The following is a 25330-nucleotide window of genomic DNA, read 5'->3' on the forward strand; positions in this document are numbered from 1 at the left end:
GAAAACTCTGTTTAACTACACAAAATATTTTCTTAAAATATTACTGACATGTGCTTCATTTATAATTTATGCTTTTTCACAGAAGTTTCCTCTCTAAAATGTGTATGCTTTATGTGATGTGAGCAATAGCCTCAAACTCTGCATAAAATATCTACCTACCTTTTTGCAACTGCTACACTCATAATTGCATTTCTGGAATCATCAAGTGAAAGTTGTCAAAGTGTTCCTTTCTTTCAGTTTAAACATGTCAACATAACTTCAGAACCATCAGGCTGAAATCACTCTCCATGTTGGTCTTTTTGAAATTTTTCTTTCTTTCACTTTCTTCTTGCGACTCTACTCGCAAACAATTAAACAAGCAAACAATTTCACAAGCAAACAAACAAACAAACAAGCAAGCTGTGTAAATCTGTGTTGTCCTCCTGATTTTACAGGTTCCCCACCCTGGAGGTCGACATTTGTCCGCCTCACACAGTGAACAGATCAGCCAGAGAGCCCAACAAGTCTTCTCTAGTTATCCAGGGTATGCAGTTTTTTGGTTATCTTATTTGTTCTTTCACTCCTTAAACATTCTGGTTATGCCGAGACTAAATTTTTTAGACTGGGTTACAGAAAAGGGCAAAAGAAAAGAAAATTTCCTTGATTTTTGATGGAGATTTGTTTTACAAAGATGTGCATGATTGTCAATGATATCAAATCTCACATTGAAACAGTGGCATGTCATTGTTGGCCACTGCGGTGAAGAAACCAGTTATTTGAGCAAGGGTTGAAGTGTTTTGCTGAAGAACTCACCTCAGTGCCCACTCATGAAACAGCTGTGTCAGTGACATGTAAGTGTTTAAAGGAAAGTTTCTTATATGTGTTAACAATGTAGTTTTACTATCGTTTAGTTTGTCCATCCTACATATATTCAATGCATGAACTTGAAGGGAAAGTATAATTATCTGCATCTTTTGTTTGGAAAGTTATTGGCCTTGTTTAAATCATTTGCATTTCTTCTGTCTCTTTGATATATTAATTTTGCTGGTTCATGTTTTACTCTCTGTCTCTGTTTGTCTCTCGAAATGGTTTAAATTCAGATGAATTTCCTTCTTTATAAACACATTGTTAATATTTTTGTCTTGGTTATTGTCAAAATTTGACAGTAGATGGATAAGATGTGATCCGTTAAAGCTTATATTATTTTATGACATCTGTTTCTTCTAATTCAAACCAGCCACTTGCTCTTTGCTACCATGTGTATACACCAGATCTTTGGTAATTCTCTTCTTCTTTAGCTCAACGTTCCTTTTTTTTAATGTCAAAATATTTCATTTGTCTATGCGTATATCCATATGTTTTCATTCAGACTTCTATATAACTTTCTTATTTTCTTTTTTCGAAATATTCCATGCTCTGCACATTTACATGTACATTATTATATCTACATGTTTTCTGTCAGACCTCCATTAGCTTTTTTCTTGTCTTAAAAAAGAAGTCGAAACTGTTCAAGATGGCCACCTATTTTCAGGTTAGAAGTGGCTGTCTTTTGCCGGTGGCCATCTTACAGAGTTTTATTTAATGTAAAAAGTATGCAAGGAAGGAAATGGGAAGTTGCCGTTTGTGCAAGTCTAACACAGGTGGCCATCAGAGCAGGTTGGACTGTGTACCACTTCTTTGGGGGTTCTCGTGGCTTGGAGGTTAAGGTGTTCGCCTCTCATTCAAAGGTCCCTGGTTCTAATCCGGGTAGCGACCGAAAAATTTTCTTCTCTAAAATTGTCTCCTTTCACCACATTTCCTGCTCTCTAGCAATGTTCTGCCCCCACCTCCTCACCTCCTTTACCCCTCCTCTGGGCTTCTGACTCTTTCTATAGCCTTTTTACTGCTACTCCTTGGCTCCTTCTTACTGCTGTCTTTCAGCTACACCCCTGATCCTCTGGTAGGAGAGATCTACGCTTCGCCTTCTCGGACAAGGGCGAAAAATCTTGGAGATCTCGTGTACAAGTTGCGCACATGAAAGATCCCTTGGTGGTCTAAAATCGATAAGAGTAGGCTTCGGCCGCTACCTGGGCAAAATTCAAAATTTCTCACAACTAAAAATGTTTGATATAGCCCATGTGCTCATATAACCTTATGCAGTTGCGAGCGCTGTAAAAAATTTACCCAAAATAAAATTTAAAAAATACTACTTCTTCGCACGTTGGCCCAAGTTTGTATGTTCATGTTTTCAGGCTTCCACCTACCATTCATATATTTTTCCCTCTCAAAATACTTCTTTTCTCTTATTATGTTCACAGTTTTTTGTTTTCTTGCTTTTGTTCAGACCTCCATCCGGCAGTGCTGGAGAAAACATCCATCTTCCATATCTTCCGTTCCAAGCCTGGACCTCGTCCGGTGTTGCCCCGACCCACAACCAGGGACCTGGTGTGCCCAAACTGCCTCTGCTGCGCGTTGACCCACCCACACAGGAACATGAACCATTTCAGAATCTGCGCAGATTTTTATCTCAAGTGCCTCCACCTGCTCCTCCTCAGTTTCATTCTCAATCACATTACGCTTCGCATTCTTCCCCTCGTCCTCCTCCTTTCTCTCTCATGCCTCCTCAAGCACAACAGCAGGCTTCATCATCCTTTACGGCGCCCCGACCGTCAGATCAGCCGCTGCCTTTCCTCCAGCGGTATCCCCCGCCTCCCTATGAACAGAGGCCCCTCCCTCTACTGTCAGCTCCAGCCGAGCAGACATCAGCATCGGCTCCGTCTGGCTTCCCACTCCTGAGGATTCTTCCGCCAGGTGTGTCGTACGGTGCCAGCGAGGCAGATCTAGCGCGCCAGAGACAGAGCAACGTGGTGGAGGAGACGCGGCACAGGCTGCTGAGACAGTTCCAGGAGCAGATCATGCAGGGCCGAGAGGAGGCCGCACAGCACGCAGCCGGACAGCAGCTGTTGCATCTAGAGGGCTCTGAGGAGCTTCGGAAATCTCTGGTAGGAAGGATTGGCTTGATTCACATAAATGAATTTTGATTAGCTTTTTGTTTTTCTCCCTCACTATGTTTCTTTGACATTATGTTTGTGAAAGAGGCTCTTGAATTAGGCTGTAAAGAGTGCACCAAGACAACTAAATGGCAGGAGGGGAAAAGCTAAAGACTGAATGAATGGCTGGAATAGAGAAATAGAACACAGACTGAATCAGCAGTTGTAATGCACGTCCTACTATTATAGTATAAGCAGGCCAATGCTTTATGTCATTCAACAAATCATCGCCTAAGAATTATTTTGTCCAAAGTGCACTCTATATTTAAATACACTACGGGCAAAATAATTCTGAGGCGACGAAATGAAACAAAGCATCAACGGATCCTTTCTGTTCTCTAAAATAGATAACATAATACAGAAGAAAATGTGTCACGACGCGGTGGAATCAGGAGCTCATCAACTTTTGGGCATGTCGAGTTATTGGTGTCATCTGAAAGCTTTCATTTGCCTTGCTTCCAGTGAAATAAATATCCAATTATCTTGAATAGAAGTCAAGATAGTTAAGATTGAAGGAGGTGAGGTCACCTGGTTTCAGTGGTGAAATTAGTGAGAAAATGACTGCCAAAGTGTAGTAACTCCAACAGCTAAAGAGTCCTTGCAAATTGAAAAAGAGATATTTTGTCCCTTTGATCAATGTTTTTCAGTAAAATTCAAATGGAAACCTTTTTCTTTTATGGACATAAAAGGGATGAGCCAAAAAACGAAAATTCAATAAAAAAATTTCCCACCTGCTGGAAAAAAGCAAGTTTCTCTGATTTCGTTATTTGGTGAGTGCCTGATTTCACCACACTGCATCACATATACAGTCTCATTATCTTCACGTTATCTCCATCTCTGCTAGGAGTCGATGCGGTCCCAGTCCTTGAGGTCTCAATCTCTGCGGTCTCAGACCTCGGAGAGAACTTTGTCGGAGAGAGAAGGATCTCGGGCAGAGCAAGAGGATGTCGCTGAGGAGGAGGAAGGGAAAGAAGAAGATGGGCGATCCAAATCAGCAAGTCCCAGACGTCCAGTGGCCACAGGTGCTGATGTTGCTGGCATGGACGCTCCTGTCAGCGATGGATTTGCTCTGCCAACTGGTGCGTCCAACGATCATAAAAATTTTTTTTTCATGTTTTCATTTCTTCTTCTTTTTTGCTAAGTAAGAACGAATATTTCCTTTTACTTTTAAGGGTATGAGGAGCAGATGCATGTCTTCCAAAATAATGTACTTTTGAGGAACTTGCCTTGTAATGAAAATTTCTTTGGAAGACATTTGTTTCTCAACAGTAAAGAAGCTGTCATTATGCGTTTGTATACTCAAACCTCAATCAAATCCACACCATATGTACCAATCTGTATGAAGTTATTTAGAGTCCCACATGATAGGTATGTCTTTCAACTAGCTTGTTCCCCCTGCACAGGTATATTTGAGAGCTATCTGAAGCTTGGCGAGAACTTGTTTGGTCCGGAGGTCAATGAGACAAACTCGGCACTGCACATGCAGTTGGCACAAGCCATGCACAGGCATGCTGCCAAACGGGTCAAGGCCAAGGTGAGTCTCACACTTTTCTTTTCTACAAGTTCCATTACCAGAACTTTAACACAGTCACGCTGGGGGGTGTGGATGATACTCTAGCTTCTTTTTCTTGGCTCATCTCTTAGATGAGAGAGATATCAATTCTCATGTCCCTGAACAAAATTGGTGCCTTTAAGGGAGCTATTTTGATTTGTTTGACTATTGATCCTCTGTATGTGTTTGCGTCTTTTCTTTCTTTCTAGTCGTTTCTGTCTGTCTTGCTCCTCCCCCCACACTGAGTGACTTTTATTGTGGGTTTTTTTCTGTTGCCTGCATGATGATTTCAGACGCAGAGCCTAATCATTACATCTGTGTCACTTATTTAGTAGTGACTTATTTCTAAAATAAATGAACTCGAGTTCTAAAATTATCATGATCTTTTTGTCAATGTACTTTTTTTTTTTCAACAAGCACGTGATTTAGTGCAGTCAGATTTTTATAGTTGTTGTTGTTATCGATCCAGCAACAGCTGCTCTCTCGCCCTTCTGTCCAATGCCATGTAGTGATAAGTGCAGGTTAGCTGCAGTTGCTGTAATGTTCCGTAGAGTGTGTTGTCAAAGTTAAGTCTCGGAGGGAGAAGTATAGCTCTACTGCAGTCAGATAAGTTGCCATGTTTTGCTTGTCGAAGCTCTACTGCAGTCAGATAAGTTGCCATGTTTTGCTTGTCGAAGCTCTACTGCAGTCAGATAAGTTGCCATGTTTTGCTTGTCGAAGCTCTACTGCAGTCAGATAGGTTGCCATGTTTTGCTTGTCGAAGCTCTACTGCAGTCAGATAAGTTGCCATGTTTTGCTTGTCGAAGCTCTGCTGCAGTCAGATAAGTTGCCATGTTTTGCTTGTCGAAGCTCTACTGCAGTCAGATAAGTTGCCATGTTTTGCTTGTCGAAGCTCTACTGCAGTCAGATAAGTTGCCATGTTTTGCTTGTTGGAGCTCTACTGCAGTCAGATAAGTTGCCATGTTTTGCTGATCGGAGCTCTACTGCAGTCAGATAAGTTGCCATGTTTTGCTGATCGGAGCTCTACTACAGTCAGATAAGTTGCCATGTTTTGCTGATCAGAGCTCTACTGCAGTCAGATAAATTGCCATGTTTTGCTTGTCGGTTGGCTGCAGGTGGACTTCAGCACCATGACCCAGGAGCAGGTGGACGCAGCCATGGCCACTGATCCCGCCATGGAGGTTGTGAGGACTGCTGAGGCAGCCACCTCCATCACCAAGGACACAGGTTTGTTTGTGTGTGTGTGTGTGTGTGTGTGTGTGCGTGTGTGTGAGTGTGTATGTGTGTGTGCGCGTGTGTGTGTGTAATGTATTCAGCGATGGCCACTGACATTAATATTTGTTTGTTTGGAATAGTATTTTGAATGGAACTTCATTTGTAAATTAAAATGATTCTTTTTATATCATAATGTGTGGCACAACGCTGTGGAATCAGGTGCCCGTCAATTTTGGGGCATATAGAGTTATTAGTATTATCTCCAAGCTTATCCAATTGTCTTGCGTTTGGCATAAAAAATACCCAGCTATCTTGAATAGAAGCTGAGATATTTGCGATAGAAGGAGGTGGGGGGGGATGGCTTAATTTTTTAAACTAGCCTCAATTGTTATGCGAAAATATGATTAAATTATGACAAATTGATACATACTGCTGTGCAAAAATTGGGTCTCAATGACTGGCCTGTTAAAGAGATAATTGAGGATAAGTTGCGCGACAAATTTTTGACTGCAGTTTACTTGAGTTTATCTGCGATTTTACCCCCAGGTTCGGATCCTATCGAGGAGGCATTGCGTGAGTACGACCTGAAGCGTCACAACAACCTGGTGCCTCCGGACATCTTCATGGGGCTACGCTTCGCTGACCAGGACTCACAGAGCGGGGTGGCTGCTCATGCAGCGCCCAGCGACCCTGTGAGTTGGCTTGTTTATTTTGCTACTTATTTTAACTCTTTCTCTCTGAGGAGCTCAAATGACCGTATGCAGTTGCGAGTGCCGTAAAACCCTCTACTATAAAAAACAAACAAAATACAACCCACTATGCAGGGACCCTCTTTTGGTACGAAATCTAAGAATGACACATACGTCTCTAAATTGATCATCAAATCAAAATAAATGTACCTAGTTTGATAGCTCTTCGTCTAATGAAACATCTTCTGGTTATAAGAGACCTATTATTGGCAATTTTAATTAGACATTGAAATCGCCGTATTGGAATGTGCCCAAGCCACTGGAAGTGGCTTGCTGGAGATATAGAGTTAAGGGCTGCTTATATTTCATGTACACATATCCCATAGTCACAAACTGATTGCCGTAAAGTTTCAAAGATCGGTGATTCGCTTTCTTAATGTAAAACGAATAAACCAAATGTGTGTCTTTTTAACTTTCAATGCAGAGAAAGAAAAGAATGGCATCTGTGGTGAAGCCATTAGGTGCATCAGCATTACGTGCGGTTGGTTCCTTGGCTTTATAGCTCAGCCCACTACTTCTTCTCATCGGTATTTTCAATGAGTTGTTCTAATTTTTAGGAAATGTCGCTGTTATTTTGCTGGGTTGCTGTAGGTTACAATTTGAGTCTCTCTATTTGAATTTCTTAACAATGATTAACTTAAGACTCAAACCCAAGGGGTGTTGCTGCATGGTGAGATGAAGCTTCTAAATGTTGTTAGATTTCAAGAAAAAGTAATGAGACTTACCCTTTTTTTCCCTTTCATTTTAGGTATTTTACACCCCCGCTTACACAATTCAGATCATTTAGAAGAGAGGCTTTAGCCTTGCCTGTCAAGGACGACTGAGATTAAGAAAGATATAATGTCCCAGCAAAAAGACAGAGAAACTGTAAAAATTCTCCCCACCTGGGAATCGAACTCAGGTCTTCTGAGTGAGATAATAAAGAGCATTATGGCTACACCACAGACATGTTTCTGTATTTTCTGTGCATTAAAAGTTTAAAAGAAGCATCTGATTTATTCATTCAACACTGAGCCAGTATTTGGTTCCTTTTTTAAATCTGCTTTTTGTAAAAAAATTTTATACAGTGCCGTTCTCCCAGTTTCCATTTGTTATTAGGGATTCAGAAATATGCAAGATGATTTTAAGTCTTTTATTGCTTCCTTAGGTGTGTGAATTTCTGAGAAAAAAAATGAAGTGAGTTGGGATGTAACTGAAATTAAACTAAACATGAAATTGTTGTTGGATGATTATAAGGATAACCCTTGTTTCAGAACGTTCTCGTTTATCAAATGTTTTAGCAATGTTTTAACCATGACTCTTTGTCCTGTCAGACTGGAAGAGGCCGGGCGTTCTTGAATGTGGTGGACATCAGAGCGTCATCAGTTCTGAAGGACATCCCGGACAGAACCAAGGCCCAGGAGGCGGCTGTGGACCAGGACAAACTGGACACTGCTGTGTTGGCCTCGGAGAGGACTGCTCACCAGATAGGTAGGGCGGCATCTAGTGCTACAGATTGGTGAACAAATGGTACCCGGGTATTATCTAAGATAAGAAGATGATACAATGTGGAAAAATAAACTTTGACCCATGTCTATGGTGTAGTTGTTAGGCTCTTTTCCATCACTCACAAAAGGAAAGAATTCAATTCCCGAGTACCGGGTAGGGAATGTAGTGTACAAACACCTGCTAGTTATCTGCCATGTATGTTTATTATTCTTCTGTACTTCCTGTTGTCCTTAAAAGGGCTAACGATCTTTTAATCAACAACTTATACTTAATAACCTGATCATGTCCCTTGGACTATAAACTAATATAAATATAAGTAAGCTTTATTCTATTACAGGGAAACTTAAAAAAAAAATTAGATATGTCAATCTGTATGCTGTGATGCTTTATCCTTCTAAGTCTGGGTTAGCTCATGACAGGCAGGGCTGAGGTAGCTCACCTCCTATGTTATGATCTAAATCATGTTAATGGAAGCTTGAAACACCTAAAAGTTTGTAGATAAGGATAAGCTTTGTTTAATAAAGATGTATTAAGCTTTCACTCACATCTTTAGTCACTGCCTGTCTTCAAGTATTCTTCTCCAAATGTAGTGAAATGAGGTAAAGTGCTTTTCCCAAGGATGCTTCATTCTACCCAGGAAAACAGGGATTGGAGTCCTCAACCTTCAGCCTGCAAGTTTGTTGCCTTACCACCAGACTAGGATGCTCCTGGTGTAGACATAGGTGTTGTGCAGTTTTCAATTTGGTAAAAGTTGTACTACGCTCACAACTGCATAAGATCAAATGAACGCGCAGGATACAAGTTGGTTGTTTTCATGTTAGTTCATAGCATTGCTCGGTTTTTACGTTGTAAGTTGGAATGGCCGAAGTATCTAAATATACATTTGTGCAGTTTGGGAATAGTTTGTGCTCTGTCCAACAGACGCCATGGAGGAGACGCTGAGGGAGAAGTTTGCCCCCAGAGACTCGAGAGCTCCACCCCGGGGCTACGACTCTGTGACGGTCAAACTGTTTGACGGACTTAAACCTCGGGATGACTCGTAAGTCACAGATACTTGTTTTATATGATGTCTTGTTGGTAAATGTAAAGTATAACCCCCATGTCTTTGCAAATAACAATGATCACAGCTCATTGTTTCCTGTGTGGTTTGGTCCTTCTTTCCTATCAAACATCTATTATTTTGATCTCTCCTTCTTTTTTATGGTTGTTACTCTCTTGTAACACCACAAATCTTCGGCATTTATATGACCTTATTGAGTTGCAAGTGCCGTAAAACTCTTACTAAAACTAAAAGAAGTGTTTGAAGATCCCTAGCAATGACTCTTCTTCATGGTCTCCTAAATAACTGACATAGAATGATCAATAGTAATGTAATGCAGGTTTAATAATTGATTTTACAGGCAGGTTACATATTTTTCTTTTTGGCTAAGTTTGATAAGTCTTGGATGGATTGGAGTTCATTTCTGTCATTGCTTTGATTTGAGGGATGAAAATGAAGAAATTGAGTGGTAAAGGGTATAAGAAATTGTTGTTTAACTCAGTCCTCCCGCAGTTAATGACAGTTTTCAAGCCATATTATTTTTGCTACTGAATTTTAATGCCCTATGAGACATTATATAGGTCATTTTAAAAATAGAAGCTTAACATGCCAATAGGTCCCATCTTGAAAGTAGGCTCTAAGTCCCTTGCGATCTATTCCTCACACTCATACAACTCGCATGTTCTCCAGTCTGTCTGTGGCCGTGTTACCGCGCAGCAGCGTTTCGGAGCCCAAGTCTTCCATGATTCGACGACTCCGGGACATGACCGACCAAATCAAAGCCATCGACGAAATGTCGCAGAACATTGAGAGGGATTTCAAGTCTTCTCATTTGGTACGTTTTTTTCTTTTTCTTTTTTTTTTTCATTTGCTCCTCTTATACTTGAAGAATCATTATACTGTTTATTTTGTTGTCTTGCTAATTTATCAAAATCAGCCTGTCCTGAGGGTGGTTTTAGGGCACTACTGGTAGGTCCTACTTCTTTTCTTTTGCTTTGTTCATGTATTTTTTTTCCATTTTTCTATTGTGCCGTTTTCTTTGCACTCAGTGACAGTTATCATGTCAATGAGCTTTTCCTTATTCAAACAAAGTATTGTCTGCTGACAGTCATTTTTTCTTTCTTCCACTTTTCGTATCTCTCTTACCATCTGCTCCTCTGTTATTTATGTTCATCTGTCTTGTTTTTTTTTCCAGCTTTAAATAATCACTCTCTTGTTGCTGAACTCAAAATTGGATAAAAAATACCAATCTGTTTGTACTCTATCTTCTGTGTTTGCTTTGTTAGTTTTAATTTTTAAAATTTTTGGCATTTGTATCGATTTTTCCTCTCTTTCACACCCTCATTCCTGCTAATGTTGACCTACCTATTCACAGCTTTTGGATACTATTCAAGATGTGAATGCGTCCATATCGGTGCAGAGGTCGAGATCCCCCAGTCCGGAGAGGTCAAGGCGAAAGAAACACAAAGAACTGAGATACTCTTTGGAAGGAGAAGAAGATGTAAGTGATGAATATACAAGGATTTAAAAAATTTATTAGCTTTTCTTGAGGTTTATTTATGTATTTATTTATTTGAGATCAATAACCTAAGAAGAAAAAGAGGTAAGTGATGAATATACAGGGATTTTTAAATAAAAAATTGTTTTGGCGGTTTGTATATTTATTTATTTGTGACCAATAACCTAAGAAGATAAAGAGGTAAGTGATGAATATACCTCACTTTGTGTGTGTAAATGTACAGTTTCCAAAATGATCAGAGTAAGTTGTTTATAGAGGTAACATGGCATCTATAGAATACAGTATATACAAGTTTGTTTTTTCGTTTTTATTTCCATTTTATTTTTCTTCTTTTTCTTGTCCAATATATCTGTTTGGTTAATGGATCTATTTTTTGGGATGAATGTTGAATATTTAACTCATTCATGTCACTTCTTTCCCCCTCCCTCCACCCCACCACCCTTCATCTCACTGTATGGTAAGTTATAATGAGTCTGAGAAAGGATACCACAGCACAAACTTGAAAAAGAAAAGAATAGGCTTTATCTCTTCCTTCAGGGAAATGTCAAAGTGAAAAAAATGTCCCCTTGTCTGAAAAAGTTGAGTTTAGATTATTCTTGTTAAAATCCCAGGAGTGGGTGGTTGGCGGGTGCTCTGGTGTGGTTTGCTTCTTCTTTCCTATCAAACATCTATCGCCCTTATCTCCCCTTCTTCTTTTATGCGTTTGTTACTCTCTTGTAACACCTCTAATCTTCTGGCGCTAATATGACCTTATGCAGTTGCGAACGCTGTAAAATCTCTACTAAAACTTTAAAAAAATTCCCAGGAAGAAGAGGAGCAGGAGAGAAGTGGAAAGGGAGTCCCTGCTCCGAAGACATCGGCCAGGTCTCCACTAGTGAGCGCACGCTCCGCAAAGTCCAGAGGCACACTCAGCTCTCGCAGGTCAGTGGAGTCAAAAATCTTCAGGTGTAGTCTTTACTGATGTTTTCTCTCTGTATTTATATATATGTGTGTATGTGTCTGTGTGTGGGTGTGGGTGTGTGTGTGTGTGTGTGTGTGTGTGTGGGTGTGGGCATGTGGGTGTGTGGGTGTTTGTTGTCTGTGTGTGTTTGTGTGTGGGTGTGGGCATGTGTGTGTGTGTGTGGGGGTGTGTGGGTGTTTGTTGTCTGTGTGTGTGTGTGTGGGTGGGTGTGTGGGTGTTTGTTGTCTGTGTGTGTGTGTGTGGGTGGGTGTGTGGGTGTTTGTTGTCTGTGTGTGTGTGTGTGTGGGTGGGTGTGTGGGTGTTTGTTGTCTGTGTGTGTGTATATGTGCGTGTGCACGTGTGTGCTTGTGTGTGTGTGTGTGTGAGTGTGAGTGTGAGTGTGTGTGAAAACTTGGGATGAAATCAGGTGGTCGGCCAAATAATGAAATCCCAAAAGCTGACATTTTTCTGCAAGTTGGGAAATTTGTATCGATTTTTTTTGTTTTTGCTTGCACAGCACCTCTTATGATCCATTTAAAAATGCATTTCTGTGTGCATTCTCCTGAAAAAACGTTAATCAGAGGCAAAAAAATTGTAAATTTGCTGTTTCCAAGGACACAAGCTTTAAAAGTCGCCAAACTTTGATAGCTATTTTCATGCTTATTTTACCTCAGACATCGGGTGACTCCCACCCCTTTCTATTGTAGATATCTCGACTTTTTGTTCAAGATGTGAAAAAAAGTGTGGGGGTATACACATCTCTTGTCATGGGATATACCTGTGGGTCCCGTAGTATCTTTTTTCCAATCCTACTCCATTTGTGAGGCAACGTGGTGAAATCAGATGCTCGTCAATAGAATCAAAGGGAAGAAACTGGCATTTTCCTGCAGGCTTGTGGATTTTTATCAAATTTTTGTTTTTTGGTTCAACACCGTTCACACCTATTTAAGAACACATTTCTGTGTAGATTTTACTGAAAAACGTTGATTATAGGCACAAAAAAATGTAAATTTTCCACATACTCTCAAACTAAGGAAATAACTAATCTTTGGCGGCCATTTTCTCACTAATTTTACCTCTGAGATCAGGTGACTCCACCTGTTTCATTTGCCAATACATGGACTTGTATTCAAGATAAACTGATTTTTTTTTTCATTTAAGATGATGCCAATAACTCGACATGCCAAAAAATTGACGAGAGCCTGATTCCACGCCATCGTGGCCCATTTGTATGTTGTTTTCATGTTGTAAGATGCCCCCAGTTGGTCTTATTTCTTCTCTTTCCATCTTTTGTTTCTGTCTTGCCTTGTGCTGCGTTCAGTGACCATTATTAGATCAGTGTGCTTCTCTAAACTCAAACAAACAAACAAACTAAAAAACAAACAGATTTTTACCATCTTTATTTCTATTCCTTCTTTTTTTTTGTACGTTACTCTATATTTCTTTCCCCGTCGTTTTATGCAAGAAAAATTCTGAAATTATGCAAACTGAGCCCAAAAATGTGAAGTTATGCTATTCTGTTAATTTTTTCAAAGAATGATAAAGGAAAATAATCAGAAATTATGCAAATAATGATCCAATTTTTCTAAATTATGCGGGGGTGCGTAAGTCCATGGGGACAGATATTTAGTAAAACCTCTGATCTTTGGAATATTTTTTTACCTGTTTGTGTCGCAAATGCTGTAAAACTCTTACTAAAATGAAACTAAAGCTAAACAAACAAACAAACAATCAAACAAGCCATCAATCAAACAATCAAACAAACAATCAAACAAAGTCCAGTTATCTTTTCCCACGTGTGTCATTGACTTTGCGTGTGACCTGCTTCATTTGCTCATGACACCAGCGGTGGAGGACTGACCACATCTGCAGGCAGTGAGCTCACAGACCTAATCGGGGAGGTGCTGGCAGAGGAGGGCGTTGACCTCCAGACGGCCGGTTTCTCCCAGGAGATAGCAGAGCAGTTAGAGAAAGACGCCAGGGAGCAGATGCAGAGGGATGGGTGAGAAAGTTTGTTTGTTTGTTTGTTTTTTTAATGACCAGACGCTGCTAGTTCAGTTAAATTAGATATAGTGTTCCTGTTTGTTTAACTGTTGGATGATCCTGTTTAAATGTAAAGATTGTTTTTCTCTCTTTTTTTCTTTTTTTTTTCTTTCTCTTTTTTCTCTATATCTCTTTTAATTCTTTTTCTCGTTTAAAAAAAATCTCAGTCCACCCCGTCTCCTCTTTCTCTTTCTCTTTCTCTCCCACTCTCCCTGTGTCTCTGCATCTTTCTTTATCTCTCATTTTCTCTTTCTCTCTATCTTGAAGAAGACTGGGTGGAATCCATACACGTAGGCCTGATCTTTGCTATGGGTCAAGTTCCATTATTTTCAAGTGAATTCATAACTAACTTACCATAGATATGTTTTTGTGGAGATTTGTTTGTACCTTTATTATGCCCCTGCTGTGTGTTTATGGGTGGTTGGTGGGTGCTCTGATGTGGTTTGTTCCTCCTTTCCTGTGAAACATCTATCGTTCTTATCTCTCCTCCTTTTTTATGTTTGTTACTGTCTTGTAACATCTCTAATCTTCAGCACTTTTATGACCTAATTGCATTGCAAGTTCCATAAAATGCCTACTAGAATATTACTCCTATGTGTTTGTTTTTTTGTGAAGGATGTGTGTTTAGTTGTTTGTTTGTGTGTGTGTGTGTGTGTGTGTGTGTGTGTGTGTGTGTGTGTGTGGTGCATGCGCGTATATGTGTGCATGTGCGTGTATGTGTGTTTTGTATGGTGGTTGGTTGGCGGAGGCTTGGTTGTGGTTTGCTCCTTCTTTTGCTCCTTTTCTGCAACCTTTTTGTGATTTTTCTCTTTAACGAAAACTCAAACTCCTTCACCAGAAAATACGGCAAGGTGACTCCCCGCGAGAAACTCCTCAGTGTGAAGAAGGCGGATGAGCAGCTGAGGAAGAGGACGTCTGCGGAGAGGGAGGAGCTGAAACAGTGGATGACGGAGAAGTTCCATCAGAGGCACGAGGAGTACAGGAAGAGGAGGACGGAGATGATAGAGAGAGAGCCCAAGCCTTTTAAGTCTCAGGCGGTGGTAAGGACTTGTTATGCTTGTGTGTGTCAAAGTTTCAGGCGGTGTAAGGTTTTGTCGTAATGGTGTTTCTGTTTTAAGGAGAAAGAAGAGATGGGGAGGAGAAAAAAGAACAATTATAATAGTGAGAAAGTACACGTCTTTCAAGTATCAACCAGTGGTAAGGACTTGTCGTGTTTGTATGTCAGAGGCTCAGGAGGTGGTAAGGAATCGATCGTTATATGTATGTCAGGATAGGAGAGACAGAAGAGGAGAAGAAGGAGAAAAAAGGAGAATTAAAGTACTTAGAAAGTACAAGCCTTTCAAGTCTCAGGGGGTGGTAAAAAATCATTATATGTATGTCAGTTTCAAGGAAAAAGAAGAGGAGGAGGATGAGAAAAAAAGGAGAATTTAAGTGCTGAGGAAGTACAAGCCTTTCAAGTCTCAGGAGGTTGTAAGGAATCATATTTATGTCAGCATGACAAGGAAAGTAAACAGGGTAAAAGATCTAGAGAAAGACCTCGTGGAACCTGGAGAAGAGTAACGGAAATGGATGTACAAAAAAATGGGAAGACATGGATGAGTGACATCAAGCGACTAGCCCAGGATAGGGAAAGGTGGAAAGTGTTTGTTCGTGGCCTATATCCTGATTCAGGGTGAGAAAGGCTATAATGATGATGATGAGGTTAGTGGAGAAAGAAGAAGAGGAGGAGGGGGAGAAAAAAAGGAGAATTTAAGTACTGAGGAAGTACAAGCCTTTCAAGTCTTAGGAGGCTGTAAGAAATCCTTATATGTATGTCAGGTTAGTGGAGAAAGAAGAGGTGGAGGAGAAAAAGAAGAATGAACATACTTAACGTGTCTTGGGGGCTGGTAAAGAATCATTGCAAGTTTGTCAGATTAGCAGAGAGAGAAGAAAAGGAGAGGGAAAAGAAGAATGAAAGAGATGAGAATGATTAGATAGTGTCTGCATTGTATTCTTCTACTGCAGATGCTCATTTACTCTTCGTCTATGATTCACTCAGTCATTCTTTCATTTTCTTATATTTGATTGATTTTTTATTTTGTTTTGTGTATAGTCTAATCATTTGTTTGTCTATTTATTTGTTATTTGTTGTATTCTCTTTTAATCCTTCATTGACATGATAAGTCTTGTTAGATTGTTAAAAAGTGTAGCTTGCATTTTTTGCTCTAGGATATTTGGGATTATTGGTCCTCCTACAAGGCGGATCTGTAGGTTATTTTGTTGGTCTTACTTTTGGCTCGTCCATTTTGTGTGTGTTTCTGGTGTCTTACTTGGACATACAATATTATGTTCTTCTCACACACCTGTCAATGAGCGAATAGCTTGTATTGATGATGGTATGAGTCAATTTTATACCTGAAAAAGAGGATGATAAGAATAATGATAATAGTAATAGAAATACTACTAATAATAATAATAATCATAACAAGAAGAAGAAGAAGAAGAAGAAGAAGAAGAAGAAGAAGAAGAAGAAGAAGAAAAAGAAAAAGAAGAAGAAGAAGAAGAATGATAATAATAATAATAGTAAAAATAGTAGTAATAATAATAATGATAATAAATATAGCATTTGTATGAACATGAGTGAGTGCAAGCATACTATGTGTGTGTGTGCACATTTGTGTGTGTATGTGTGTGTATGTGTATGTGTGTACTCGGTGAACGCCAAACCAGTGTGCCAAGATCTGGACAATAAAGATGTATTTTATCTTATCTTATCTTAAATCTCTTTGTGTCTTTTTCTCTCTCAGGTGTATAAGCTGAACCTGAAGTGTCTTGTGTCTTTTCCTCTCTCAGATGTATTAGCTGAACCTGAAGTCTCTTGTGTCTTTTCCTCTCTTAGGTGTCTTTTCCTCTTTCAGATGTATTAGCTAAACCTGAAGTCTCTTGTGTCTTTTCCTCTCTCAGGTGTCTTTTCCTCTCAGGTGTCTTTTCCTCTCTCAGGTGTCTAAGCAGAACCTGAAGTGTCTTGTGTCTTTTTCTCTCTCAGGTGTCTTTTCCTCTCTCAGGTGTCTAAGCTGAACCTAAAGTGTCTTGTTTCTTTTTCTCTCTGGTGTATAAGCTGAGCCTGAAGTCTGTTGTGTCTTTTCCTCTCTCAGGTGTCTACACTGAACCTAAAGAACATGGAAGAGGAGATCCACCAGCGGCGGAAGGACATGATGTCTGAGTTCATGGACCAGCGGCTGATGGAGGCTGAGCACCTCATGGGCGACATCCTGGTGGACAAACCCGCGCTGCCATGGGATGGAGGCGAGATGTACTCAGCTCGCTCGCCGTCCAGGTCACCAAGACGTGCAGAACACTCGCCCAAAGTGAGGAAGACTTCACCTTCTCGTGCTGGAAGGGGCCGGAGCCCAAGATCGCCCACCAGGAAGCCGATAAGCCCCAGTACCTGGTCGCGGAAACCATCGTCTCTTAGCAGATGTAAGTTGGGCAGAAAGTACTGTTGGAAATGTCTTAAGACGGCCACCCATTGTTGAGGAGTAAAGTGTCTGTCTTAGACAGGTGGACGTCTTACACAAATGATCTGCCGTAAGCTGACAAAACGCCTGTTTTTCTTCTCAGCAGTTTCGAGAAAAAGAGTTTTTTTGTCAGTGTAACCATTTAAAAATAAAGTGATTTTGAAATTGAACTTTTAAGTTATTAAAAAACCACAGTTTCATTTTGATTTTTTTCACACAAGTAGGGTAACTGATCAGGTCGGAACTGCTGTCCGGTGAGCCGCTGACGTCAGCAGCTCAGCGCATTTCTTTACGACGACTTTGACGTGAAATTACTTTTTGGCAATTGCCGAAAACAGGTCCCTTTTTCCAGAAGTTCATTCATTAGATGAAGAACTATTAAAATAGGTTTACATGTTTTGATTTAATGACCCATGTAATGACATTTTTGTCATTTTTAGATTTAGTGCCAAAAAAGCCCACCCGGCGTAGTGGGTTCTCCTCCCCCCCCCCCCCCCTCAGGGATAAAGAGTAAAAGTGTCTGCCAACCACTTATTGAGTTATGCTAGAGAATTGAGACAGAAAATGAGAAAGATTGAAATCCGGATAGGAAATAGGCTGACAGATGAGAGAAGATGAGGAGAATTAATATTTATCTTTAACTTTTTATGAAATTAATTTCTTGTTTCTTCTTACATTCTTTACATGAGATGTGATTGGATGTGTGATGAAGGGACGGATTTGGTCTTGCATTGTTTCAGTCCCTCTAGAATCTGTTTTAATCTTGTATTACCAATGCAAAACGTGACAATCACTACTGATGCACCCTTTTTTAAGTATAATAAGCAAAGTCATAGTATAATATTCTGTTCTGAAGATGTGTTAGTCATCGTCAGAAATTGATGGACAAACTATTGTTCTTTCAATTTTTTTCTCATTCATTTTATTTCCTGGCTACAAGCACATTCAATCACAATCCTCACCTCAATACTTTGACTGTAATCTCAGCCCCCCAAAGACCAATGACAGGCCCAGAGAGCTCCCCAATCAAGGGCATCCTAAAGACGACAACGACAACAAGCACGGCTCATCGAGACCCCCAGACGGATGGGTTCAGCCTTTCCCGACCAATGTCCTCCCTCAGCGAGGGCGACAGGACCCTAGACTCCAGCGCTGACATTGTCAACTATGCCAGGGCTATTCTGGACATGGACTACAGTGCCTCCCCTGTGCACTCTATGGAGAGGTGCTGTGCTCATTGTTTGTCTAAACCATTAATGCGCGTTCTTGTGACCTTATGCAGTTGCAAGCTCTGTAAAACTCTTTCCAAAATTTTAAGACATCCATTTTCTTAATTAGAGCATTGGTCTAAATCACACATTGAAAAGGCCTCTGTATCTTCAGCAAGCACAAATCAGATGTTAGTAATGAGATTGTAACAAGTATAGAACTTTTCAAAGATAATAGAGGAAAAAAACGGTAATAAAGAATGAAATAAATGGACCACCAATACTTAAAGCAGAAGTACAAGCTGGCGTAAGGAGAATGAAACAAGGAAAAGTCACAGGGTCAGATAATATTCCAATTAAAGTGATTGTGGCGCTTGAAGAACTAGGCACTGAAATAACAACAAAGCTCTTAAATTCTATTTATGACAGCGGTGAGATCCCAGAAGATAAGATGAAGTCAGTTTTTATAGCTTTACCTAAAACGCCAGGTGCCACTGAGTGTGGTATGCATATAACGATTAGCCTTATAAGTCATTTTACAAAAATCTTGCTTCGAGTACTAATGGGAAGATTGAGAAAATGTTTAAGACCTGAGGTTTCTAAAATACAATCAGGCTTTGTTCCTGACAAGGGCACCAGAAATGCTATATTCACCATAACAATGTTAGTGGAAAGATGTATTGAAGCACAGAAAGATCTGTGTGTATGCTTCATAGATTATTCAAAGGCGTTCGATAAAGTTAGACTTGATGAGCTATTTAAAATACTGGAAAAGCTAGACATAAATAGAAAAGATCTAAGAATTTTCAGGAATTTGTACTGGGACCAAAACGCTGCTGTACCAATTAATGGAGAATACAGTGAATATAAGTAGATTAGAAGAGGAGTGAAGCAAGGATGTGTTCTATCACCAGACCTTTTTAACATATACAGTGAAACAATCCTTAGAAACATAGAAGAATGTCCAGGTCTCAAAGTGAATGGCGAAAATATTAACATCAGATATGCCGATGACACAGTTTTAATAGCAGACTCAGAAAAGGACCTTCAATTGCTTCTAGATACTGTTGTAACAGAAAGTGAACGTAAAGGATTATTGTTGAATGTAAAGAAAAAAGAATGCATGGTGATGTCCAAAAACAGCAAATACTATTTGTAATCTCGTAATCTCATTAGCAAATTTGAAAAGATCAAACAAGTTCAACAGTTTAAATATCTTGGATATATAATAACATCTGATGCCAAATGTTTCACAGAAATAAAACGGAAAATTGCAATGGCTAAGGCTAGTTTCAATAAAATGAGCTCAATCCCGAAAAATAGAAACATCTCAATGACTATCAAAATGAAAGTTCTGAAATCTGAAATGTTATGTATGGTCAACCCTTCTAAATGGCTGTGAATTCTGGACAATTACTAAAGACTGTGAAAATAAAATAGAAGCAACAGAAATGTGGTTTCTTAGGAGACTGCTGAGAATATCGTGGAAGGAAAAGAAATCAAATGTGGTAGTTCTTGATGAAGCCCACGTGGGACGCTCACTGTTAAAGACATCAGGAAATGATTAATGCAGTTTTTGGGACACCTGAATAGACATAAAGGTCTTGAACATCTAGCTCTGTCTGTCAAAATTGAAGGCAAACGAGACAGGGGTAGTCCCAGAGAAACCTACATAGGGAACCTAAACAAATGGGTAATGGGAAAGATAAGGGAAACGTAGCTTTTTTTAAGAGCATCCGAGCAAAGGAATGAATGGAGAACCATGACCGCCGATGTCTGTCACAGATCTGGCACTGGATGATGATCATAAAGGAGATTGTAGTATATCTTTGAGGTTTACTAGTGTGCAGCTTCGCTTAAAGTGCTCTCATTGATGAATAGCATTTTTTCAATTTTCTTGATTTTTTCACCAGATCACAAGAGCCCAGACGAAGACCCCAACCAGCACCCTCCCGACAGGAACCACCTCAAAAGACGCAAGGAAAAGCCCCAAAAACAAAGGCTCTCTCACAGATGGTCAGACTGCAGAGGCCAGAGGTCACTCGCAAGTGGAAAGAGGTGAGTTGTATAGGCCCTACCAGTCATGATTGGAATGCTTATGAGTTTCTTTTGTAGGTCCTGACTTCTAGTGTAGTTACTCATTTGTTGTGTTTATTCTTACAAATTTTACAATTGTCATAGGTTGTTGGAGAGTACCTCAAGACAGATCCTACTTTTTTCCCCCTCGCCTTCAGTTGTTTTTTCTGATAATATTGTCATATCAGTATGTTCCTCTTTACACATACTAAATGAGCAAAGTTATCCTCTAACAAATGGATTCATTTATCCAGTGCCAGATCTGCGACAGACATCAGTGATCATGGTTCTCCATTCATTCCTTTGCTCCTCTGCTGTTAAAAAAGCTATGTTTCCCTGCTCTCTCCCCATTACCCATTTGTTGAGGTTCCTTAGACAAATTAATACTGTATGTAAATGTTTATGAGCTTTTTGGACTGCTTCCTCATTGTTCTGTTTTGTCAGGCTCACAAGCTTGAATGTGCATATACACTCACATGATGCAAACTTTAGGCCATTCCCAAAGGGGGACATTAACATGTTCAGTAGAATTTTGTAAATGAGCTGATTCATAAATGTCATGCTCATAAGTGCTTGAACTGCAACAGGGAACTGCTGCTTTTCTTTCCTAATCCTTACTATTGTCATTTTCCTCTACTTCTTTTGCATGTTTGTCACACTCTTGTGACCCGCTATTTCCGGGGTGCCTTGATAGTCGAAGCAGACTTTGTGCTGTTGAGGCTAGAGAGGTGAGCAGAGTAAGCCTGATTCCTTGTAAGGACTTCTCTGTTGACATCCATTCCTTGGCACTCATAATATGACCTTATGCAGTTGTGAGCGCCGTAAAACCTGTACTGCTCATAAAACTAAAAAACTAAAAAAACTACCGACTCCTCCTCACAGGTCAATCGACAACGTCAGCTGCAGGAGGAGGAGGAGAGACTGACAGCTCGACAGGAGCAGTATGAGAAGCAGTCATCGACCTTTGACCCCAATCTACAGAAGGAGAAGCAAAAAGACTATGGTAATGTGCTCCAAAGTTGGTGTAGGCTGATTTATCAGTTAGTGACCAGGCTGCACCTATGACTTGAATAGACTCTCTCTCTCTCTCTCTCTCTCTCTCTCTCTCTCTCTCTCTCTCTCTCTCTAAACTATTTTCTTGGTCTTTTTCTGTTCTTCTAACCCACAGGATTTCAGGTCAGTGCTTTTCTGGTTATACTTGTCATCAACTTTTGAACACCTGTGTTGTAGATATTGCATGACTTCGCACAAGGAAGATGTGGGCTCAATTCCTGAGGGAGGATTTTTATAAAATGATGTATCTTCATCTGTCTGTTGGGAAAATGCTCTCTCTCTTTCTCTCCCTCTCTCTCCCTCTCTCTCCCTCTCTCTCTCCTTTTTGGCGCTGTGGCATCATAAGTGGTCAGCGATAACAACAGCATGCAGGAACTCAATACTCGCTCCTGGTCCTTGAAAAGTACTGAGCGTCTATCTCTCTCAGTGTGGTTTGACCCTGACAGCGAGGGTGAAAGCAACCGGCTTCCTAAATGATGTTAATTGGGTGGTTTCGGACGTGAAATATCTACAATTACCTTCTGTTTCTGCCGTAACAACTGTATTATTTTATTTACAACGTGGCTAAAGCTGACCGACCGAAACGTTGATTACTTTCACAGGCACGAAGCAGATCCCAGGCTCTAGCCCCAGGCAGACAGTGCCTCGTCGTGTGAAGACGTACACGGAGAGACTGCAGGAAATGAAACCACGCCAGAAGTCTTTTGTCCCTGTCGCGACAAGGCCAAGTTCTGGTCAGCATTTTCTTTTGCCTCTGGTCTTTTTACGTGGAAGAATGAGAAAGACATTTATCTGTCTATCATCCATCTGTCTGTCTGCCTATCTGTCTGTCTTTCTGTCTGGACATCCGTTTGTCTGCCTGTTCATCTATCCATCTGTCCATCCATTCATCTGTCCATCCATCCATCCATCCATATATAATGCCTGTGCACCTATTGGTCTGCTGTTTGTCTGTCTGTTTGAAGAATTCAAATGTACGATCAAGTTAAAGCGAAAGTGTGGTCTTTTCAGTAGTGCCTTGTGTCTCCATGAACAAAAACCCCGATGTTCTGGTTGATGTTTTCCTTGGGGTTTGTCTGCTATAATGTTTGTTCTCTCACCTGGAACTCTGGGTGATGTTGGTGCATCAAGGTGAAAAGTGTCATTAAACTTAACTTGAACACTTAAAAAAAATTAATTTGTGTCTGTAATTGATCTTTTTTTTTTCTCATCAACAAATGGCTGTAATAGACTTTCCCTGCCTTGCCTTTAATCTGCCTTTGGACCACAGGCTATTGTGAGCTTACTGGTGGGTGGTTGGAGGGTGAATTTAATTGGCATTGCTTCTTTCTCATGTGTTATTTTCTTCCCCGCTGCCTGTCTTTGTCACAGTGCTTGAAAAACATTTTGGGAAGAAAACTTTTTGTTTTCCGGATGGTATTTCTGGAAAAATCATACTTTTTCATTTGTATTTTCAGTAGTTCCTAATAATCTCTTTTCACATGTATTTTCATTTTTTAAATGATCTATTTTCATTGTATTTAATTTCATAATGAGTTATTTCCTTTTGTATTTTCATTTTTTCATTTTGATGTATTTTCATTGTTCTATAATGATATATTTTCTTTTGCATTTGATTTTTTAAAATGAGTTCTTTTGAATGACATTTTTATCATTTTTCGGCAAAGATTTATTTTCTTTTGTATTTTCATGTACCCTCAGTGCGGACTGGGTCGTCAGCGACAGTGCGGTCAACTGGTCGGGTGCGTCCCCCCCATAGACCACAGACCTACGTGGAGCAGCTTCAGAACATCAGCTCCCGAGCTTCCGCTTCTGCAAGATGTGAGTTCTTTTTGTTTTCATGTTTCTGGTTTACTATTTTGTTTCTCTTCAACAATTTTGTTTTGTTCTACAAATTGTTAGCACTTAATTAAGTATATGTATATATATACCTGGTTATCGAATAGTGCAAAATTGATGTAAAATCTAGAAGAAATGAAAGGGGAAAAAGTCACAAATATTTGATGTTTAGTTCTTAGGGTCTTGGCTGAAGGGCTAGAACCCAAATGGCCGCTGGATCGGAAAAGTAAAGTAAAGTAGGGTCTTTTACAGGTGGTGTCACATTTTGGGCTATTCCTTCCTGAAATAACAGAAAATATCATAATGTGATGTTTCAATGTAAAGGAATATGTTATAGACCTATATATATAAATGAAGCTGGTTTGAATCTTCCACCTAAAGAAAAAGCTGTTGAAAACATTTAAACTTCTGGCAATATGTGAACACATGTAAGGGAAAATGTCTCAAGCAACACAAAGATTGACACATTCAAATGGTTAGCAAGTAGAGAAATCAGTGTTTATTTTCATTTGACAAGCCTGGTGAGAAGAAGAATTGTCTTTTTCTTTATAAAAAGTAGAAAGAAATAAGTTGATGTTACCTTCATATGGCTAGAGCAGTGAATAGAAAATGTATTTTGTTCTTGATAACAAGTTGAGAGAAAGGAAGTGATGTTTATTCTTGCATCTTTTCTGTATGAGTTGGAATTTTAAATGTTGTTAATATGTATGTCATTTATGATTTATACCGTTGCCATGGAGGTCGCCTCTATAAAAAAATGTGTGTTTTATGTGACATGGGCCAATGGCGTTAAGTACTGAACAAACACTCACACACTTTCTTTATGTGTTGCCTGTAGCTACAGCTCGTAGGAAGGCGGCCCCTGTTCTAAAGCGAACGTTCCTGCGCTCCCACGGACCGATCCACAAACCAAAGACGTACACAGAGCAGCTGCAAGAACTGAACCCTCACCCGCAGACACAGCCAGTGGCCAGAGGGAGGGCACGCATGCAGGGAACAGGTGGGGGCATCGTGTGTCTGATACAGTTCCAGAATGATAAACAGTAACGATGATGATAATGGTGATACTGCTACGACTACTTCTGCTACTACTACTACCATTACTACTACTACTACTACTACTACTACTACTACTACTACTACTACTACTACTACTACAACTACTACGACTACTACAACTACTACTACTACTACTACTACTGCTACTACTACTACTACTGCTACTGCTACTACTACTACTGCTACCACGATGACTACTATGACTAGGACTATGACTACATCCATGACGATGATGGTGATAATGGTGATGCTGATGATGATGATTATGGTGATGATGATGATTAAAGTAATGATGATGATGATGATGATGATGATGATGATGATGATGATGATGATGATGATGATAATAATAATAATGATGATGATAATAACAGTGAAGTTAATAAAAATAATAAAGATGATAACAGAATAATGATCATTTTAGAATAGTGGTGATAATAATGAAAGACACTGGTCCTCTGGGATAATAACCCACCCATGTTAGTAATTAATCATGAGTTTGTGATAATACTATATTTCACTTATATAGCACATTTTCACTGAGAAAATGCTTGATGCACATTACAATGTATGCTGCTGAAATGCAAAATTTTCCTTGGAGGGGAAAGTAAAACTGTTTTTTTTCTTTCTGTTATCTGTCTCCATCTTCAGTAACTGTGAGCAGCTCAGCATCTCGTACCCAAGCGAGGTCGCGACCTTACTCTGACCCCTATGCGGATATGGATTACGAGGAGCTGGCCTCCGTCTTGAGTGACTGGGACATGGATGAGAACGTCCGCAACATCATCTATGGTGGATCCACTGTTGCCAGTTCTGTAGGATTTATGGTGAGCTCGTGGATATTTGTTTTCCATTTTTGTATGGATTGTGGTCGGTTGGTGGGTGCATCGGTTGGGTTTGCTACCTCTTTTCTGCCGAAGGCCTCTCTTCCTTGTCTCATCTCCTTATTGCCTTTGTGTGTTACTCTGTAGTACGTTTCTCTTTTAATCTTTAGAGCTTGTATGACCTAATTGTGCTGAAAGTGCCGGTGTCTTGATTTCCCATC

At 39.9% G+C, this 25330-nt stretch overlaps 1 protein-coding gene across 1 annotated transcript in view; it reads left to right on the forward strand.

Annotated features, from left to right (window-relative positions):
- LOC101864577 overlaps nucleotides 1-25330 on the forward strand; it is a 60815-nt gene that overhangs the window by 30649 nt on the left and 4836 nt on the right. Inside the window, exons 31-51 of the mRNA XM_035970408.1 lie at nucleotides 435-523; nucleotides 2303-2960; nucleotides 3853-4087; nucleotides 4412-4542; nucleotides 5676-5787; nucleotides 6322-6467; nucleotides 7838-7994; nucleotides 8934-9051; nucleotides 9742-9886; nucleotides 10427-10552; nucleotides 11376-11491; nucleotides 13357-13512; nucleotides 14392-14593; nucleotides 16688-17012; nucleotides 18038-18275; nucleotides 20172-20316; nucleotides 21217-21337; nucleotides 21990-22121; nucleotides 23089-23208; nucleotides 24065-24226; nucleotides 24937-25112. Of these exons, the coding sequence (XP_035826301.1) occupies nucleotides 435-523; nucleotides 2303-2960; nucleotides 3853-4087; nucleotides 4412-4542; nucleotides 5676-5787; nucleotides 6322-6467; nucleotides 7838-7994; nucleotides 8934-9051; nucleotides 9742-9886; nucleotides 10427-10552; nucleotides 11376-11491; nucleotides 13357-13512; nucleotides 14392-14593; nucleotides 16688-17012; nucleotides 18038-18275; nucleotides 20172-20316; nucleotides 21217-21337; nucleotides 21990-22121; nucleotides 23089-23208; nucleotides 24065-24226; nucleotides 24937-25112 (3810 nt within the window). The remainder of the gene's footprint in view (nucleotides 1-434; nucleotides 524-2302; nucleotides 2961-3852; nucleotides 4088-4411; nucleotides 4543-5675; nucleotides 5788-6321; nucleotides 6468-7837; nucleotides 7995-8933; nucleotides 9052-9741; nucleotides 9887-10426; nucleotides 10553-11375; nucleotides 11492-13356; nucleotides 13513-14391; nucleotides 14594-16687; nucleotides 17013-18037; nucleotides 18276-20171; nucleotides 20317-21216; nucleotides 21338-21989; nucleotides 22122-23088; nucleotides 23209-24064; nucleotides 24227-24936; nucleotides 25113-25330) is intronic.

Source organism: Aplysia californica, unplaced genomic scaffold (assembly GCF_000002075.1).
Source record: "Aplysia californica isolate F4 #8 unplaced genomic scaffold, AplCal3.0 scaffold00012, whole genome shotgun sequence".
Lineage (NCBI taxonomy): Eukaryota > Metazoa > Mollusca > Gastropoda > Aplysiida > Aplysiidae > Aplysia > Aplysia californica.